Source organism: Ochotona curzoniae, unplaced genomic scaffold (genome assembly GCF_017591425.1).
Source record: "Ochotona curzoniae isolate NIBS_2020 unplaced genomic scaffold, NIBS_Ocur_1.0 contig_1014, whole genome shotgun sequence".
Classification (NCBI taxonomy): Eukaryota; Metazoa; Chordata; class Mammalia; order Lagomorpha; family Ochotonidae; genus Ochotona; species Ochotona curzoniae.
In genome coordinates, this window is record NW_024464920.1 from 14659315 (window position 1) to 14679091 (window position 19777).

The window sequence follows — 19777 nt, forward strand, 5'->3', positions numbered from 1 at the left end:
GAGTTCTAGCCCAGCCTGTCCTATACCCACCCTAGTTCTCATGAGCACTGGAATCTAGCCCAGTCTGGCACACCCCAGACCCAGTCTACACATGTGCCGAGGGACATTGTAGCCATGTCCAGACCAGATCGCAGTCCCCACTCTGGCCCTCACACTTACCAGTGGGATCCACAACCCAGCTGGGTGTCCCCTTTGCTCCCCAACCAGGCCTGTTCCCAGCCTCAGATTTTGTGTGTACCAGTGGTTGCTCTGATCCAGCTTGGCGTAGTCCCTTACCTGTCTTGGACTTTGCCTTTGGATGCTGTAGCCTGTCCTAACTAGATCTGTCCCCAGGTCCAACTTTCGCTGACGGGTGCTGGCAGCTGGCCCTGCTCAGTCTGCTCCCATCCCTGGTTCATGCATACTGGTAGGTGTGACAGCCTAGCCCAGCATGACCTGTGCTACAACCTGGTAACTGCACTTGCCAGTGTGCTAAGGTTTGCTTAGTCCTGCCCAGTCTGCCTGCTTTCAAAGCCTACCCACACATTAGCCAACTATTGGAGTTACTTTGCCCAACCTGCCCAATCTCCAGGCCTGGATCAGAGGGAGCTATAACCCACTAGGGGAATTTCCCAAGTTCCCCCGCTTGGTCCACTCCCAGACCCAGATCTTGCTCGTGCCTCACATGGCCTTCCTCTCCATCTTGGCCTTGTATGAACTGGTGACTGTTGCGACTTAGCTCACCCCCACACTGTTTCAAGATGCACATGCCAGTACTGTAGCCTGGACCTGCCCAGACTATTCTTAGTCCCAGTACCCATGAGTGTTGGTTGGCAGGTTTCATGGTCACATCTAGCTCAGCCCATTACCACCCCAACTCTTGAGCTAACCAGCAAGACTCGTATTTCCATAGGATTTGGCCCACAAATCCCCCACAGAATCTTCCCCTGGATCTGGTTCTCTCATGTGCTGATTAGTGTCATGGCCTTATGTGACCCATCTCCTTTTTTAACATTCAGTCAGGTACTAGGATCTAGTCCTGCTAGACTGATCCCCATCCCTAGTTTTTGTGTGGACTGGTATGTGGTGGTCAGAAATGTTCCAGGTTAATAAGCCCAACTCAGGACTCTCCTGTGGGCTGGTGCATCAGTCTGTCCCATACAGATCTTTTGGTCTCTCTCCTCCAAACCACCAAGTCTCAGTCCCTTTGCTTACCTGCAAGTCCAGTGGCCTTGTTGTTGCAAGTCCCTCAGGATTCATTCGTCATGTACATGTACATGCCTTATACATGGATGACCCTAGGCAGCAATTCTACATACCCAAGACTCCAGAGCTCACTGCTGGGCGGCTAGCAGACAAAGCCTCAGGATTTGCACACTGCCTGACAGCAGTGGCTGGGGGTAGGGTCCCAAGCATTGAATCCAGCTTAGCTCAGGACTCCCCAGCAGCCTCCACGCTACCAGGAAATCCATTCACCTAATCCCCAAGTTAGAACTCACCTGGGCCCCTCCCACCAAGATGGCAGTGGTGGGCAGAGCCAGAGAAACAAGCTGCCTGAGACCTCAGGGTAAGTCACAACACCAGCACAGATTGAAAAGGAGGGGGAATAAACAGATTCCACTTCCTGTAAAATGCAGTATATATTCCTCTACAGGGATAAGGGCAATATTAGCATCCATGTTTGTGGGTGAGCACTACAGTGATGACTAGAAGGCTGAGAAAGAAAAGGTGAGAGAAGTGTGAAGGCACTTCCAGTCCTGCACTCACTTGTCAAGTTGGACAGTCGAGAAAATTTGGCTGAGAAGGCAAGTAAATACTTGGGAGGTTAAAAGCTTATGTTAAGACAAGGAACTGGAAACCAGTTAAGCTGCAGCTCTGCAAACACAGGACACTCCTATCTTGGTTTCCTGTATGCTTCCTGTTGGGACAGGATTCAATGGTGAGGCCAGTCTGCAACAGAGAGGCGGCCTACTAGGTAAAGGTTCGCAGAGGATCCTGCCTGGGGTGTGAGGTGTTCCGGGACACCACCTGTCTCTTGGCTTCCTGGTGATTGCAGATCCCAGGCCTTTTCTTTGTATTATTCAGGCCTGATACTCAGATTCAGGCCAAACCACACTCCTCCTTTCTCCTCACTGAAATCTCCCTTGAAATCTCACAGACTGATCCGTGATTTGTCCCTCCTGAGTTTTGTTAAATATTGGTTTCCTTTTTACAGCTAGGATGTCATCAACCAGGTAATAGAGATTAATGATAACGTTACCTTAGACTTCTACGAGGAGTGTAAGCCAGGTTGGTGCTAAGAACCTTTAAATATTGATTCTACTGATGGAAGTCAGGAAAATATATCTAGCTCTTTTTATGTACCTGATGTGGTAGATGCTGATCTTATAAATACATGGTCATTCTTGGCCACAAGAAACTTACTACACAGTAGCAGAGAAAAATGCCTGTGTTTAAGTTACTTTGTAGTGTAGTAAGTAAAATTATCATAGCAGATAGGAAGCAATTAAGCCTTTGCAGCTTAGTCATGATATTCTGGGGGATGGGCATAGATGTAGTCTGAGAAAACTAAGTGAGAGGCACAGGTGGAGCTGCGTGGCTGTTGTAAGTACAAAGTTCAGCACAGTAGCAGAGTGTCCTGCCGAAGAGAGGGGCATTGTGTTTTCTGTTGAAGGGAGCCAGAGACAGGTTAACACTGGGCATTGTTTGGAGATAGACTTTTAGAAAGGTAATAAGCACAGTATGTAGGTGACTAGAGGGGATAAAAGATTACAGTAGAAAGTCCAGTTAAGAGGCTTTCGGCAGTAATCGGGGTGAAGGATGTTGAGGATATATCCACTTTGCGGCAGGCAGAGCTGGCATACAAGGAAAAGGAAGAGTCAACAAATATTTAGAAAGCGTAGGCAATATGATTTGTCAAGTACTAACTGTGGGAGAAGAGCAATTGGTGCGGGGCCTGGGGTGAGGTGGGGTGTGGCTTCTAGGCTTCTGGTTCTAAAGCACCAAGGCAACCGATATTGAATGAGGTGTGGGTCTATGGGAGGTCAGTGTGAACACTGGAAAATCTATAACAGATGTGTTGTATCTGATTAAATTCTGTTGTCTGACCTTTGCTAGAAATTATGGCCATTTTCCCCATTAGAAATATGACCTTGTAAATGGAAAAAGTGCCAGGTCTCAGACACAGTGTAATGTGAATGTGCCTGTAAGACCTGGAAACACTGAGACAGTATAGTATTTCCCAAATATCACTCAGGAACTGCAACTCTGGCTAACCTGCTCCAAATAATTTTAACCATTTTTTTTCTGTTTCCTATCTTTTAAAAGTCTCACATTATTTTTTTTCCTATTTATTTTTCTGGTGTATTTATTCAGTCCCAGCCAAGGGGAAAATGTACCTGTCATTTCAAGGTGGTGAGGCCTGAAGTATTGTTACTACCATTTAGCTGAATGTGAGATTCAGCCTACAGGATGTGTAAGGCCTTTGGTGCACACCATGAGTGTCTGTTGTCATTACTGGTGGATGGAAGTGAGGGTAGAGCAGGCAGTCAGGTCTCCCTGGGACATCCTGTGTAGAGGCAGATGACACAGAGAACATCTCTTCCTAACTGGCGTGCCAGTCCACGCTACTCCCTCGTGATCACTCAGAAACACTGCCTTGGAGTCACTGGCTTCTCCTCGGCCATAACTTCTTCATAAACTGCCATCCTTACAGGAATGGTAGGCATGGGAAATGTCTGCTAAAGATTTGTTAATACTTCCCTGGCTTCTGATTTTTAAAGAAGCAGTACATGCCTTTCATGGGTGAGAACAGGCCCTTTCCAGTTAGGTATCAGCTTTCTAAACAGGATTGATGACAAGCACAGCATAGCTTGGTCTTTTCGTAAGTTTGTTAAGTTTTTCAAGAATTGAACCATTAAATGTGTTTAGGTATTGGTCAGTTAAATCAAGCGAGTAATAAATATTAAATTGTTCATTTCTAGGAGAGGGAAATCGTCAGAATTTAAAGCTCACACAGCTCCAGTGCGAAGTGTGGATTTTTCAGCTGATGGCCAATTACTAGCAACAGCTTCAGAAGACAAATCCATAAAAGTATGGAGTGTATATCGCCAGCGCTTCTTATACTCCTTGTACCAACACACACACTGGGTACGATGTGCCAAGTAAGTACAAAATGTTTTCTGCATTTCTTTTTCTGCTGTAGTTTACAGTTGCTTCCCAAGCTTCAGAACAGGAGCTTGAGTCTGGATTCATTTCACTCAGCAGATATTTAGTAATAAGCAGTCAAAGCCAACATTCTAGGGAGACAATAAATATGTAGGAAAATTGAAGCTGGCGTCTGGGTCAGTGGTCAGTGTGCCCTTGGGATACTGTATGCTATGTTAGAGTGTCCAGTGTGAGCCCAGGCTCTGCTTCCAGTTCCCCTTCCGAGGAGGCAGCTGATGCTCAGGCTTGTGTCCATACAGGAGACCTTGAGTGAGTTCCAGCCTCTTGGCTTCAGCCTAGTGCTACTCTGGCTCTGACTGATTTTTGGGAAGTAAGCTAATGGATGGAAGGTTCTCTCTGTCTCTTTCTCATGTCCTTTTCCTTTTTCCCTCTCCTTGCCTTCCTCTCTTCCCCTCTCTGCTTTTTAGGTAGGGTAAAATCAGTGGAGTAAGTTACATGGTGAGAAGTGTGATGGAGGAAAGCAGTGCTGGGGCAGGTCATGCGTGGAGCTTTAATCAGGCCTTCAAGCACTGCCTCACCAGAAGGCCTCTGCACAGAGACCTGGAAGAGGCTGAAGAAGTTTGTGGAAGGAAATGGGAACCTGGAGGCTATATGAGGTAAAGCATATGGTGGAGGTAGAGTGGGAGTGGCCCAGAGGAGGCTAAAGCAGCTGAAGGACAGCTCTGACATGTACCGTTGCATGAGATGACACACCCTTGACTTACATTTTCTGGGGGTGATTGTGCTGCTGTGTGCTGAGTCAGGCTAAAAGCAGGGGAAGGTGATGGGGGTTGTTGCAGTATAAGCTGTGGCCAGACCAAGGCGAGAGTGGAGACTGTGGAAAGTGATTGGTTTCCTGACTGAGTTTGGAGTTACAGCCAGCAGAGCTTGCTGCTGTGCTGGATGTGACAGAGAGCCAGGGTGAGGCAGACTGCACAGTCTGGTTGCAATCTGCTGGCGTATACACGTGCCTGCAAGTGTTTGTGCTTCCTGTCAGCCAACAATTGTCGGGCTGCCCCAGTTGAAAGACACACAATTCAAGTCTCCTGTGCATCTTTTGTTTCCTGGTCAGAACCACCTCGGAGGAAGGGACTGGCACTGTGATAAGAATGAGCCTAAGAGCTTGTTAGGGCTCATTTCATGGAAAGTGACAAAATCCCAAGCAAATTATTTTCCTCCCTTCAAAGCAACTAATTGGCTTGTGCACTTGACAGCGTTGGAGTTGGGCTCTAATACTATCCGGTCTCTGTCTCATCTCCAGTCTTCTCTGTCTGCTGGCTACATTCTCTCAAACATGCTAGCACTAAGTTGCCATAGCCCCTAGGCTTCCATCCCCACAACTCTGTGACTAGAGAGGGAAAACCTCTGTCCCCCTGCTCCAGTTAGGAAAGTCCCCATGGGTGACTGGCCCAACTTGGGTCTTGGCCCATTCTTTGGCCTGACAGTGATTGCCTCAGCATGGTTAAAATCATCTGTTTTGGACAGCGAGGGGGCCTCATACCACCTTCTATCTGGGTGTCAGCATGGAGTCAGTTTGTGTATTGATAGCTCTTATAATAGTGCCTCCCACTTAGTAGTCACTCTAAATATCCAACCCAGCATCCTGCTTGCCATCACTGGACATCTAATCCTTGATAAATGTTGAAACTCGACTTGATAACTGTTTCCTACCTAAGAGATGACATGAGTGATAGCCTAAAGAAGTGGTTGAAGCAATTTGTATTTGTTTAGAAAGTAATGCTGTAAAGAAGAAATGGGCAATGAGTGAGTGCTCAGTGCAGTGGTTAGGCACTGCTTGGGATGGTTGTATTCTGTGTTAGAGTGCTTGGGTCTCCTTCCCAGCTTTGCTGCCAGTTCCCGCTAATATACCCTCTGGGAGGCAGTAGTTGATGGCTCAAGTAGTTGTGTCCTGCCATCCACAAGTGAGACCAAGATTGAGTTCCCAGCTACTGGGCAACAGTTATCAAGTCAAGTTTCAACATTTATCAACATTTATCTGGAGAATGGGCTAGTGGATGGGCAGGCTCTGCATGGTTCTTCCTATCCCTTCCATGCCCCTTCTCAAAAATAATTTTTAAAATGTAAATAGGAGGCTGAGAACAGATAGTGGTATAGGCATATGGGTCAGGTACTGAGGAGAGTTATTGGGTCCTGTGTGCTTAGCCAAAGAAGCAAAGCCTTCATTAGTAAGCTTAACACTAAGCCAAAGCTAGTGCCACAATGTAAGTTAACCTACCACTTGTGATATGCCAGCATCCTGTATGGGTATCTGTGGAGTCCTAACTGCTCCAGTTTCCATCCTATTGCCTGCCAATGTACCAGGGAAGGCAGCAGAGGATGACCTAATTGCTTGGGCTCCTGCACCCCTGTGGGAGACCAACAGGAAGCTCCAAGCTTCTAGATTTGCGCTGGTCCAGCTGCAGCCATTGCACTCTTTGGGCAGTGAATCAGTGGGTGGAATATTCTGTCTCACCGCCTTTCTCTATAACTCTGTCTTCCCAATAGTAATAATAATAAAATAGATATTTAAAAAACATTGAGTGTTAATTTCATTGAAAAATAGAAAGAATGTTTCTTTTACCTATGGTTATTTATCTAGAATGCTTTATGGGCCATTCCTTTCCAAAAAGGTGGATTTTCATAGCTCTCATTCTTAATGTACACTGTCATTGAAAGTATTGGATGTGGATCTGGGAGGGGAACGGGTAGAGGAAATTTTTGTAAGATTCATGTTGTTTTTTTTTGAAGAAAATTTACCGAAAGAAAAATTAGAAGAGATTGATGTATTTATTTGAAAGGCAGAGTTGCAGAAAGAAGCAGCAGAGATAGAGAGATTGAGATCGTCTATCTTCCATCTGCTGTTTCACTCTCCAAATGATAGGAATGGTTGGAACTAGGTCAGGAGCTTCTTCTGGGTCTCTCTGGTGGGTGCAGCCCAATGGACACTAATTATTTAGCTCTGATTGGAACACAGGATGTACCAGACCTGTAGGGTAAGATAGTGTTCATATACCTACCGGCAGTGCATGTTCCCTGGGGAAAAGTTAGTTCCCTGCTTTCAGCCTCTGGACAATGAGGATGAGAGATATAAGGTCACGGTCTCCAGGATTCTGTGATGATGTCACACTGTCTCGCCTCCAGCAGTTAGGGCAACTGGCGTGGAGCCACTGAAAATATGGTTCTCTCCTGTCAGTCCAAGAGAAGGCAGTGACGGCCAAGCTCGGCACTGCTGTCTGCCTTGCACCCATTCTATGTTTCTTGGTAGTGGTGCCTGGATGGACCAGTCATCTGCCATTGTCGCTTTGTAAGTGCTGGAGTGGCCCTGTTTTCATTTCAGTAGTAGGCATTCACCTTGAGCATCTCCTTCCCAGAGGAGTCAGTCTTTCTTTTAAATAAGTAATTAAAAATTTTGTTGTACTGGACTGTAAGAGGTACAGAAAGACGGAGAGAGTGAGAGGTATCTTCTATCTGTTGATTACTCCCCAGCTGGCCAGTATAGACAGACCTGAGCTGGTCTGATGCCAGGATCTTATTCTGGGTCTACCGTGTGGGTGCAGGTGCCCAAGGCCTTGGGCCATCCCTGCTTTTTTTTCAGGCCATTAACAGGGCTCTGGATCAGAAGTAGAGCTGTCAGGACTCAAACTGGTGCCTATGTGGGTTGCTGGCATTGCAGGTAGAGGATTTTCTAGCTGTGCCATCCCAACTAGATAATCAAGCTTCAAGTCATGGACACATATCTTTCCCTCTTTAAGGATTCATTTTAATTATTTGAAAGACAAAGTTACAGAGAGATATGGAGGGAGAGAAGACATCCATTCTCTGATTCTCTCCTCAGATGGCCACCTTACCAGAACTGGATTAGACTGAAGCCAGCAGCCAGAGGTTTCATCTGGGAGACAGGGACCCCAGGTACTTGGACTGAGTTCCACTGCTTCTATTGTTAGCTGAGAGCTAGATTGGAAGTGGGACCTAGATTGCAGGTGGCAGTTTTACCCACTGTGCTGTATTACAGCCCCAAGAAATGAATCTTGGGAGTGGCAGGCTTTTCCTCCTAAGCTTTTGGGACACTATGAGCAAAGAGTTGCCCTGGCCATGATATAATTTTAGAGGAGAGGAAAGCTGTGAGATGACAGCAGCCTCCTCAAGTCACGTGATTTGGTTTCTGGACACTGTCAAACCTGCAAGACTTGACACTTGTGTGTATGTGTGTGTTAGACAGAGAGAGAAATCATGTCATTCCTTTTTTTTTTCCCCCTCATTCCCAAAGTGTTGCTTTCTTAGGAAGTCATGCTGAAGCAATGTGGAATCTTGGAAGAGTGGATTCTTTGTATTCAACTAAGACACACATCTTAGTCCCAACCTCAACCCTGCTGCTTAGTTTAACGAGTTTGGTTTTTGTGGAGATGCATATGTTCTCTTTGTTCCAGGTTCACTTCATCCTCCCACTCCCTTTCCTGCTCTTGCAGATCAGGGCGGCTCCATGGCTCCTTGCCCCTGGCCTGTGTGCTCTGCCTTCCAATTATAACCTAACTTGGCTTCCTTTCACTGTTCACCTTATTGAAGCTATTCAGGTTTCTTCAAGTGTGCAATGAGTCACTCTGCGCCTTTTACACACCGCTTCCTGTGTCTGGGCTGCCCCCTGCTCTCACCCCGGCCTCTACAATGCTGCCCTGCAGCTCTGCCTCCAGGAGGGGCTGCTGACCCTCTTGAGTGGAGCCGACCATGATTTCTTTTTGCTGCCACATTGTGCTGTTTATGAGATCTGTTTGTCCTCTTAGGCCTGTGTTCCTTATTAATCTTTGAAGGGTTTCATTCCTGCTGGGTCCTCTTGCCAGGCACTATTGTAAATTCTATGGATACAGCAGAAAATAGAGCAGAGAATTCTTAACTCTTCTGAGCCATCTCTACCGATGGCAGCCAGACAAACGAGGGAAAGAAATTAAGACAGAGACTGATGGGATTGGGAGGTGCTCTGCTGTGTGTACAGGTCAGGGAGATGTATGAAGCAAGGTCATATATGAGCCAAGACCTGACTGAGAAGAATGTTCAAGATAGAGTGTGAGAAGCGTATGAAATATTAGCTGTGGGGTGGGGAAGACTCAGTGAAGTTGTGCAAAATCTGTGGTTAAATGAAACAATGAAAGGGTGATGAGCAGGCTGAGACTGTCCTCTAAGGTGCAGGTATCCGGCAGAGTTTGGGCATATTGTGTAGCAAATCCAGGGCTATTACACACTCATAGTAGTGTTTATGTAGTTTCACTTTCTTTGTCCCTTATTGATTACTGCTCAAAATGGAACACCTTTATCCTGCTGGTGTTTATGATTTTGAGGGATTTTTAAATTTCGTTTAAGGTTTATTTATTTGGGGCCTGGCAGCGTGGCCTAGTGGCTAAAGTCCTCACCTTGAACATGCCCCAGGATCCCATATGGGTGCTGGTTCTAATCCTGGCAGCTCCACTTCCCATTCAGCTCTGCTTGTGGCCTGAGAAAGCAGTTGAGGACGGCCCAAAGCTTTGGGACCCTGCACCCGTGTGGGAGACCCAGAAGAAGATTTATTTATTTGGAAGGGCAGATATGCAGAGAAAAGGAGAGACAGAGAGGAAGATCTTTCATCCATTGATTCATTCCCCAAGTGACTGCAATGGCTGGAGCTGAGCCAATCCGAAGCCAGGAGCCAGGATCCTCTTCTGGTTCTCCCATGCGGGAGCACTGTACCAAAACTTTGGGCCGTCCTCGACTGCTTTCCCAGGCCACAGGCAGGGAGTTGGATGGGAAGCAGGCCTGTCGGGATTAGAACCGGTGCCCATATCGGATCCCATCACAGTATGTCCAAAGCGAGGACTTTAGCTGCTACACTATTGCGCTGGGCCCGAGGGACTTTTTTTTTTTTAAGATTTATTCTTTTGCTTGAAAGGCAGAGTCATAGAAGAGGGATAGAGAGAATAAAAGAGAAACAGAGAGAAGTCTTCCATCCATTGGTTCACTTCCCCAGTGGCTGCAATGGGTTAAGCTGGGCCAGGCCAAAGCTGGGAGCTTCTGCAAGGTCCTTCCCGTAGGTGCAAGGGCTCAGGCTTTTCCTCCATCTTGTGCTGCCTTACCAGGTTATAAACAAGGAGCTGGATTGGAAATGGAGCAGGTGTGACTTGAACCAGTGCCCATATGAAATATTAGCACTGCAGGTGGCAACTCAACCTTGCTATGCCACAACACTTCCCAGCGGGTTTGCCCAGTTATTTTCCTATTGTTTGGAGTGATTCATGTGTAACTCTGCAGAGATGTTCCTGCAGGAGACTTCTTTGATCAATTATTTGGTTAAATTTAATGAGTAAGAATTTCATACTCTTGGCTACTTGCTGTGTCTATGCTCCATGGCATGTTGACAGACGCTACCTGATGTGCTTATTATATTCTGTCTTTCTGAGTCATTGTAGTTTGAGCAGCAGGGGCCAGGCTGACCACTCAGGCCCAGCGCCGCCCCAGTGTTTGTGCATCTTCCTGTGACAAGTTAGCCTTTTCTCCCAAAGATCTGCAGGATTAGAAGCCCTGGTTTCCCTCTATTCCTAGACATGACGAAACTTGGGGCGGGGGAGGGTTTTATACATTTTGAAGCATCTAGAATATAAATCAGACGCCAGTTTATTTATTGTAAGAATACTAACTACCAAAGAGCCTAGGACATCTGAGTGTTTTAGTCAGGGTCTTTTTTGGCCAACAGAATATCTTCAGCCATGGAAGTTTGTCCCAGAAAGTCTTGTTGAATCTTTTTCTTAGGATGGGATAGTAGTGTGTGCCCATCTTCACCACATACGCGTATTTGCCAGGGAAAGTGCACAGTCAGTTTTACTGGTAAGCAACGTGCTGGGACCATGATGGAAACTCAGTGGCTCTTGCTCTCGGCCTCATTCTGCTGTTCATACCTCCCCTTTTCGATGGAGTATCCTTCAGATGATGTAGTTAAGTTAGGTAGTTTCAGCAGAGAGGAGTTAAGAGCATTGGCTTGCTAGCATGGAGTCCTGGGCACAAGACTTGGGGCCTTAGTCTACCTCCCTAAAAATGGTCACATGGAGGTAATTTCTTCTTTCTGTGTTTGTGAAGATTAACCATTAATGAATGTAAAAGAGTCAGTGATGAATGTCAACTTTTTTTTTTTTTTAAATAATGGTTTATTTATTTTAAAGTTAGAGTTCGAGAGAGGATGTGAGGGAAAAAAAGATCCGGCATCTGCTGCTTCACCCCATAATGGCCACGATGGCCTGGGCTGGGTCAGATGGAAGCTGGGAACTGGGGCTCCATCCAGGTCTCTGATGGGGGTGGCAGGGTCCCAAGTACTTGGGACATCATCTGCTACTTTCCAGGGTGCAGTGGCAGGGAGTTGGATTGGAACCGAATCAGCCAGGACTCAAACAGGCTCCCATATGGGATGCTGGTATTGCAGGCATTTATTTGCTTAAGGTGCTTCTTTACAATGCTGGCCCTAGTGTCAACTTTCACTGCTTTCCTATTTCAGTTCTTCCTCCTGAGTAAGTCACTTTTAGCTGCAGTTTAGATGTAATTTCATATATTTACACATTGTTTTAGAGGGTTGTGGCTACTGGCGGCTGTTATCCTGTACTGAATGTATTTTGTATATTTTATTATCAGAGGACAACTTTATTGCTAAGTGATTAGATATAAAAATTTCTGCTTTTTAATTGGTATACTTAGATCCTTTAAACTTGTGTAAACTAATCCTTGGATTCGAATTAGGTCTGCCATCTTACTGTTTGACTTGCTTTCTGTTTTCTTAGTCATGTTATTTTGGATTGAATGTTTCTTCCTACCCCAACATTACTGGCCTTTTAGCCCTACATTGTCTCATTTTTTGTTCAGTCGTAACCCCTAGAGGCTACAATAAAATTGGTTTTATGATATTTCATATATGTATATTAAGTTAAAACTTAATGAAAATGTATCTCCACTTAACAAATTCTTGGTAACTTTACTCCCACATGTAAGTCCACAACACATCAAACAGCCAATTTTCTTAGAAAGAAAATAAGAAACAAAGGAATTTTATTTTGAATTTCACATTTACCATTTCTGACACTGTGTAATCCCTGGTGTAGTAGATTCGTGTTTCCATCTAGTATCATTTCTTTAGGTTGAAAACACTTCACTTACCACTCCTTACAGTGCCATCTGCTGGTGATGACTTTTGTCAGGTTTCAGGGTGATCTTCAAATGGATGTCTTTGGTGAGAAATGTGTAATTTTAGATTGGAAGATGTCATTTGATAAGTAAATATTTAGCATGGAAGCTAACATGCCGGTTGGCTTGCTCATCATGAAATGCCTAGGTGTGAGCCTGGTTCCTCCACTCCCTTTCTGGTTTCCTGCTCATGTTCCTGCTGGTAGGTAGCAGCTGATGGCTGAAGCACTTGGGTCCCTTCCATCCACATGAGATTGAGTTCTAGGCTCCTGTTTCTGGCTAGGCCATGTTTGTTGCAGTGATTCGAGGAGTGAGCCAACTGACAAAATGCCTATCACTCTTTCTCTCTGTCTTTGGCTTTCAAATATTAAAAAAATGAAAATAAGTCAATAAAAATGAAAGATACCATTTTCTATGGTCTGTGTGTTAGCATTTGAAGATACAGAGCCAGTAGATTATGTGTACAGATATTTAAGAAGGGATTTATTAGAAAACTGGCTCCCATGATCTTAGCAAGTCATCTGTAGGCTGAAGACCTGGAGTGCTAGAAGCATAGCTCAGTTCAGGTTGAAAGACCTCAAAGGAAGCCTCGTGTTCTCAGAACGCCATCCCTACAGCAGCTCTGGTTGTTGATTTCTGTTTCCTCTGCCCAGGGCCCACTGATTGCTTGGGTGCACTGCATCTTTGCTCTAGGATTTGCAAAGTGTTCTAGGGAGAAATCAGGTGGACTTCAGGCTTATCTCACATTCAAATGGCTGTAATAATGTACAAAGATTGCTAGGAGAAAAATAACTAGAAAAGGGCCTGGCGCAGTGGCGCAGTGGTTAAGGTCCTCGCCTTGAACACCCGGGATCCCATATGGGCGCCAGTTCTAATCCCGGAGGCCCCGCTTCCCATCCAACTCCCTGCTTGTGGCCCGGGAAAGCAGTCGAGGACAGCCCAAAGCTTTGGGACCCTGCACCCATGTGGGAGACCCGGAAGAGGCTCCTGGCTTTGGATCGGCATAGCATCAACCGTTGCGCTCACTTGGGGAGTGAATTATCGGAGGGAAGATCTTCCTCTCTGTCTCTCCTCTCTGTATATCCACATTTCCAATAAAAATAAAAAATAAATCTTTAAAAAAATAACTAGAAAAAAAAACCAAGTATAAGAAACCAGTCTGCCCAGTTCTCAAAACAGTATAAAACTGTACTAAATAAAATATGATAATGATACAGTATTAAGGAAATAGTTCAGAAGAGAAGAGGAATCATGCATATATTTGAAGTTGTTTTTCTGATAAAAATGATGTTTCCAATCAGTAGGGAAATAAATGGACTGTTTATAAAGGTAAGAAAACAAGATTTATATTCGGAAAAAAGAACTTTAAATTTTGTTTCAATGCTATACAATTTTTAAAAGTTGTAGGAGAATTAAGCAGCTTAGCATTAGAAATAAAACAATATGCTTTTTCTCTTAATGCATGGGTAGTATATTTAAATTCATAGACACAGGATAAGTAGAATACATGTTTCTCCTCCCTTTAGTTTTTGAACTTTAAGTGTATGCCATGGACTTAAGTAATTTAAACTCAACATAAGTCTCACTGCCCAGAACATATTATGAGTTTGTCCCTGGAGCCGAAGTTTACTGCAGGTGGCACAGGGATGTGTCCACTGATGTAAAGGGAAATAAATAGTTCAGATCTCTGGACAAATCTGATTTATTTATCACCATGCATCCAAATTTACAGAATATTATAATAAAGCATCTATTGGAAGATATACCCCCTTTTTAAAAAAAATTCCTTTGTTATTTAAAAGGCAAACTTACAGAGAGAAGGCAGATAGATAGGGAGAGAGAATGAGAAAGAGAAGGAAAGAGATCATCCATCTGCTGGTTCACTGCTCAAATGGCTGCAGTAGCTGGAGCTGAGCTGATCCGAAGCCAGGAGCCAGGAGCTGCCTCCAAGTCTCCCACATGGGTGTAGGGTCCCAAGACTTTATGCCATTCTTGGCTTATTTTCTGGTCCATGTACAGGGAGGTAGACAGGAAGTGGAGCAGCCCAGACTTGCACTGGTGCCCCTATAGGATGCCAGTGCCACAGGCGGAGGAGTAGCTTGCTGAGCCACCACGCCAGCCTCTACTCCTTATTTTAAAACATAAATTTGTTTTGTTTTTCTTTTAAGAAACTGGTTTGTAAGCTATATTAACCATTTTTTCTTCAGTGATTTCATGACCTGACATTTATTCTAAATAAATATTCCTTTGTATTCAAAGGATAAAGCTTTGAATACAATATATTGAAAATATTTTCAGAGATATTGCTTTTATAATATATTGAAATTATTTTCAGAGATATTGCTTTTAGTATAATTTCTAGGGATAGAAAGAAATAACCGATTTCCCAAATTTAAAAAGTGGTTTAAAATTTATTTATGTAGATGTTAAAAGAGGAATATAATGTGGATGGGACAGATAAAATTCAGAACTCATGATTTTAGTATAAGGGAATGCTATATTAACAAAAAGAGTACACAGAAATTTAGATGTTAATTATGTTTTGAATGATGGGATTCTGGGCTTTAAAAATTTTCAGTATCACCCTGTTCTAAAGTAATTTTTTTATCTGAAAAAAAATGAGCAATATATATTACTGGGAAATGTATCGTTTTTGTTGGAAAACAATTATAAAATGTAAGATTTCTGTAGCTCTATATTTTAAATAATCGATATTGTAGGATAACTTGTGTCTCTTTAAGAGGCCCTCCATCAAAAATAAGTAGAAGCTAATAAACAGAACTTTCCTAGTCATGTTGCTTTTCTGATGTTAATTTTGAGGGGAACATTTGCTTTTAACTGCTGGTTGTTTGAAGTGTTATGAATGAACTTTTCATCATTAGAACTGCAAAGCTTTCTTTTCCCCCTATTGGTAATAGATACTTTTGATTTACAATGGGATTGCATCATCATAAGCCAAGTACAGTTTGATAGGCTTGTGAGTAAAACATGCATTGAAATCAGCCAGTTCACTGAACATCTTATCCCAGTAACACAACAACCATAGACTATCACCTGCGCACTCTGGATGGTGATGCTGGCTGAGAGCTGAGCCTCACTGCCCCTGTCCAGGTCTGAGAAAGCACGTCAGACAACCTTTTTTTTTTCCTTACTAGTCCATAGAAAGATCAGAATTCAGATTCTGAAGTACTAGATGTTTATTCCTTCATACTACTATAAAATTCAGAAACCGTTAAGTCAAGGATCATGTGTATAACATACAGTTTACCATTGTAACCCTAACTGTAAGCTAGTCTGTGACTTTGAAGTACATTCAAGTTTTTGTGCTACAACGAATTGCAAAGGTTTCAAACATCTGCTATCATTAGTTACATGTAATGTTAATGTCAAGTCCCTTAGAAAGTTTTTTTTTTAATTTTAATTACATTAATAATTACTGAGATAGGCACTGTGCCTAGGACGAGAAGAGTGAATAAGAGAGATAGGGTTCTCTGTTCATGTTGGGGAAGCAAATGTAGAATGCTTTGTGCAATAGTGATGCTGTTGTGAACACGGGCTGCTCCAAAGTATATGAGGAATTAACGTAACTGAGAGATGCTTGAGGAAGGCTTTTCCTAAGGAGACCTTTTGAAGGATGTGCAAAATCCTTTTACATATTTTAAACAAAGTGGATGAGTAGGTGGCAGGTTTTGAGACAGAGGGAACGGTGCGTAAAGAAAGACCCAAAGTTAAGAGCAAGGACCTAAGAAAAGATGAGTGGTGCTGCGAAGAATGAGGTAATGAAGAACAGGAGACAAGGGTGTGGGTACTGGAGGGCTCACTGTAAACAGAGGCGAGGATGTCAGATTTTTTTCATCCAAGGGATATGTGAAAGCACCAAAGGACTTTAAGCAGAAAGGTGATCCAATTTGATTTACAATTTAATGATCACTTGCAGCTTGTGGAGAATGGACGAGAGCAAGATCAGTTGTTCTTCGAGAGGGGTTACCAGGGGTAACAGGTTGAATGTCAGGAAGTAAAAGAGAAAGACCACTGGGAAAAACTCCTAGGCTTTTGAAAAACCATTTATGGGAAAATGAGCACTTTGGGGAGAAAAATAAGACCAGATTTGGATAAGTTTCAACCCGGAGGTGCCAACAGACAAGATGCCCAGCAGGCAGTTGAACTTTTGCATGGACGTCCCAGGAGATATGTGAATGCCCAATGCGAAGTTGGCATGTTTCTTGGCAAACTTAATCTTTTTATATTCTTTTATCTGCTTTTTAGTTCTCAGCATTTGCAGGAAAGAATCCTGTTATTACAGTCAACAGATGGTTTTGCTTCCAATGCTAACCAATACTTTAAACAGCATAAATATGTATTTATTATGTTGAACTTTACTACTAGTATGTTAAAGCAAAGCAAAGCAAACTCTGAGACTGCCAGATTTTTTAATTGATCAGTAAAAATATTACATCTGAATGAAATCCCAACTCCTTACATAAGCAAAAAACGGTGGCCAGTACAGTTTTGAGTTTAACAGCATGGCAGTTGAAGAATCGGCCCTAGAATTCTGTGCTCTGTTCTTGTTAGGCAGTCTTGTTTCCATCTTTTTACTGCATTTCCTCCTATTGAAAAGCTGTTGACTTCAGGAATTCTCTTACAAATGATTTGGGTTTTGTAGGCCATGGAACTGTACTTACCCTGTTTGGTCTCAATCCTGGGCACTGAAGACATATTTTTAATAGAATATTTGATGATAAGAAACATTCAAAGGAGCAATTGAAAGCATGTTAGAAATCTCCATGGCTCATGGACCCTTTTGGTTTTCTGAAACAAAGATCAGAATAACACTGATTGTGCATATAGGCTTAGAACTTTATATACTTTAGGAACTCCTGGGTTCCAAGTGAAAAAAAAAAAACTCCTGTTATATAATCTAGCCTTACTCTCAATGACCTGTAAAACAGGTGTTTTTTTTTTTTCTTTCCTTTGGAAAGTCAGATTTTACAGAGAGCAGGAGAGACAGAGAGAAAGATCAGAAAGCTGGAGCTGAGCTGATCTGAAGCCTCGAGCCAGGAGTTCTTCCAGGTCTCCCACATGGGTGCAGGGTCCCAAGGCTTTAGGCCGTCCTCGGACTGCTTTCCCAGGCCCCAGGAGGGAGCTGGGTGGGAAGTGGAGCAGTCAGGATTAGAACCGGTGCCCATATGGGATCCTGGCAATTGCAAAGTGAGGATTTACGAGGCTATTGCACCATGCCCAAGTTCTTTTTCTTTTTTTTTTTTTTTTAAGATTTATTTATTTTTGTTGGAAAGACTGATTTACAGAGAGAAGGAGAGATTGAAAGATCTTCCACCGACTGGTTTACTCATCAGTTGGCTGCAATGGCCAGAGCTGAGCCGACTGAAGCCAGGAGCAAGGAACTTCTGGGTCTCTCATGCTGGTGCAGGGTCCCATGCTTTTGGCCATCCTCTATTGCTTTCCCAGCCAGAAGCAGGGAACTGGATGGGAAGTGGAGCCGAGAGGACATGAACCTGGCACCCACTTGGGATCCTGGCACGTGCAAGGTAATGATTTAGCCACTGGACCTTTGTGCTGGGCCATTATAAACAAGTTTTTCAAGAAAGAAGTTCAAGAATTTCCTCATTCTCTTGAATGAGTACCAATGCATTTTAAAGGATTCTGTAGTAGTTCAGTTAGCTTCCCAAATGCCTTACAGAGAATCCTTGCCTGCCAACTCTATGAATCACTGTTGACTGAAATTAAGTCTTTCTCATTGGCCACACACTCTTGAAACTTTAAAAGGCTTGCTGGGTGGTACTGAGATAGAATCAGAAATCTGTTAATGTCTTGGTAATTTTTTAAATCCTCCTAACATCCTTAAAATTAATAGTTCAGTTAGGTGTTATTTAAACTGTAGCAGTTAGGAGAGGATTAACTTTTCTTGATCAAAGATAGGGCAAAGAGAAGCTGGTGCCATTAGTGCTAACCTATTTTTTCATGTATTAATTAACGTAAGGAGGAGGAGGCAATAGGAACTGCCATTCTCAGGGTCAGGTTGTATGCAGTAGTCATTGCGTAGTGCCCGGGGCTGGAGGCCCTTAACCCTGAGTCCTTTTGGTTGTGTTAATTTCGAGGTGACAACCTTCTCCAATTCTGGTACCAGCTTTGTGCCAGTCCCTTTCATTTCTTTAGCACTGGGATTTCCTCCTAGGTTGTGGACCCTCCTGCTCAGGATGAGATTTTAGGTTGCCCCATGATAACTTAGTGCTTTTCCTTATTTGTAAGATTGTTTAAAATTTTATTCTATGGAACTTCTGCTAGCGGAATGCCAGTTTTTTTGTAATGTTTCTGCAATCAAAAATGGTAATATTTTTGTGCCCTCTTTTCTTCCTTCTCACTACAAGGAAAATCTGATGAGGTGAGGGTAGAGATTTTTCTTATAAAATAATTTTAAAAAGTCTTTGAAAGGCAGAAAGACAGAGAGGCACATTAGTAGGGAACTGGATGAGAAGCTGGACAGCCAGGACTAAGCACACATATGGCATACACATAAGCACACATAAGGCAGTGCCTTAACTTGTTGTGTTACCATGCCAGGCAGAGGGCAGCGAGATTACTCCTGTTACTTTATTCCTTATATTTTATATTCCATATTCTTATATCCATGTTCCTATTTGCCTGTTATCAAGGGCAGTGCCCAGTGCTGAATCCTGGCAGTTACTCAGCAAATCATTGAATGAATCCATGAACATGTGTCTTCCCACAAACTTTGCAAGGATGGGAACCATGTCTGCTTTATTTAGAGGCCATAGCAGTACACATGGGTTTTTAATTGAAGAATGGTTAGTAGACTTGTAAGAGTCCTATCTCTTGATTCCCCTCTGCTTTAGAAACCACAGAAACCACACAGAACCTTCTGGGATCTAAATCATTTGACCAGCAGAAGAAACCTTCCTTTTCATTAGTCTTAAGCCACGTGTTTCATGGCTCAATTCAAGCCCTCTCCTGTGACTGTGACTCTGACAATTACAGATCCTCTAGTTATTCATGTCTAAATTGAGCTAAACAGTAACAGCTGGTTTATATATGGTTCTCTTGGAGAATAAGTGGGTTTCTAGAAAGTAAAGTATTAAGAACTGCTATAGGACATAAAGTTCAAAAACTTGGATGTGCTGATGGTGTGGTGAAGATGTGGAATGTTTTTGTACTTTACAATCATTGAATTATTTCATTCTACTATTTTGCTTCATCTTTGCTTTCTCAAATTGAAGAATCATCTAAAAATTTAAATATTTTGTTATTCAAAATATTTCCATTAAGTGATTATCTTAATCTAAGCTTATTATGAAACATAATTTGATCTACTGCATTAACTATTTATCATTATTAGGAAAACTTTATTTTCATGAGGATACTGAATCGA

At 43.2% G+C, this 19777-nt stretch overlaps 1 protein-coding gene across 3 annotated transcripts in view; it reads left to right on the top strand.

The window, feature by feature from the left end:
* POC1B (POC1 centriolar protein B) overlaps positions 1 to 19777 on the top strand; it is a 160071-nt gene that overhangs the window by 20792 nt on the left and 119502 nt on the right. For 2 of the 3 annotated variants that reach the window (XM_040981026.1, XM_040981007.1), the window contains exon 3: positions 3963 to 4142. In XM_040981026.1, coding sequence (XP_040836960.1) covers positions 3963 to 4142 — 180 coding nt within the window. Of the gene's footprint in view, positions 1 to 3962; positions 4143 to 4216; positions 4803 to 19777 lie in introns of those variants that run through there. The other variant, XM_040981017.1, reaches the window with a different exon arrangement.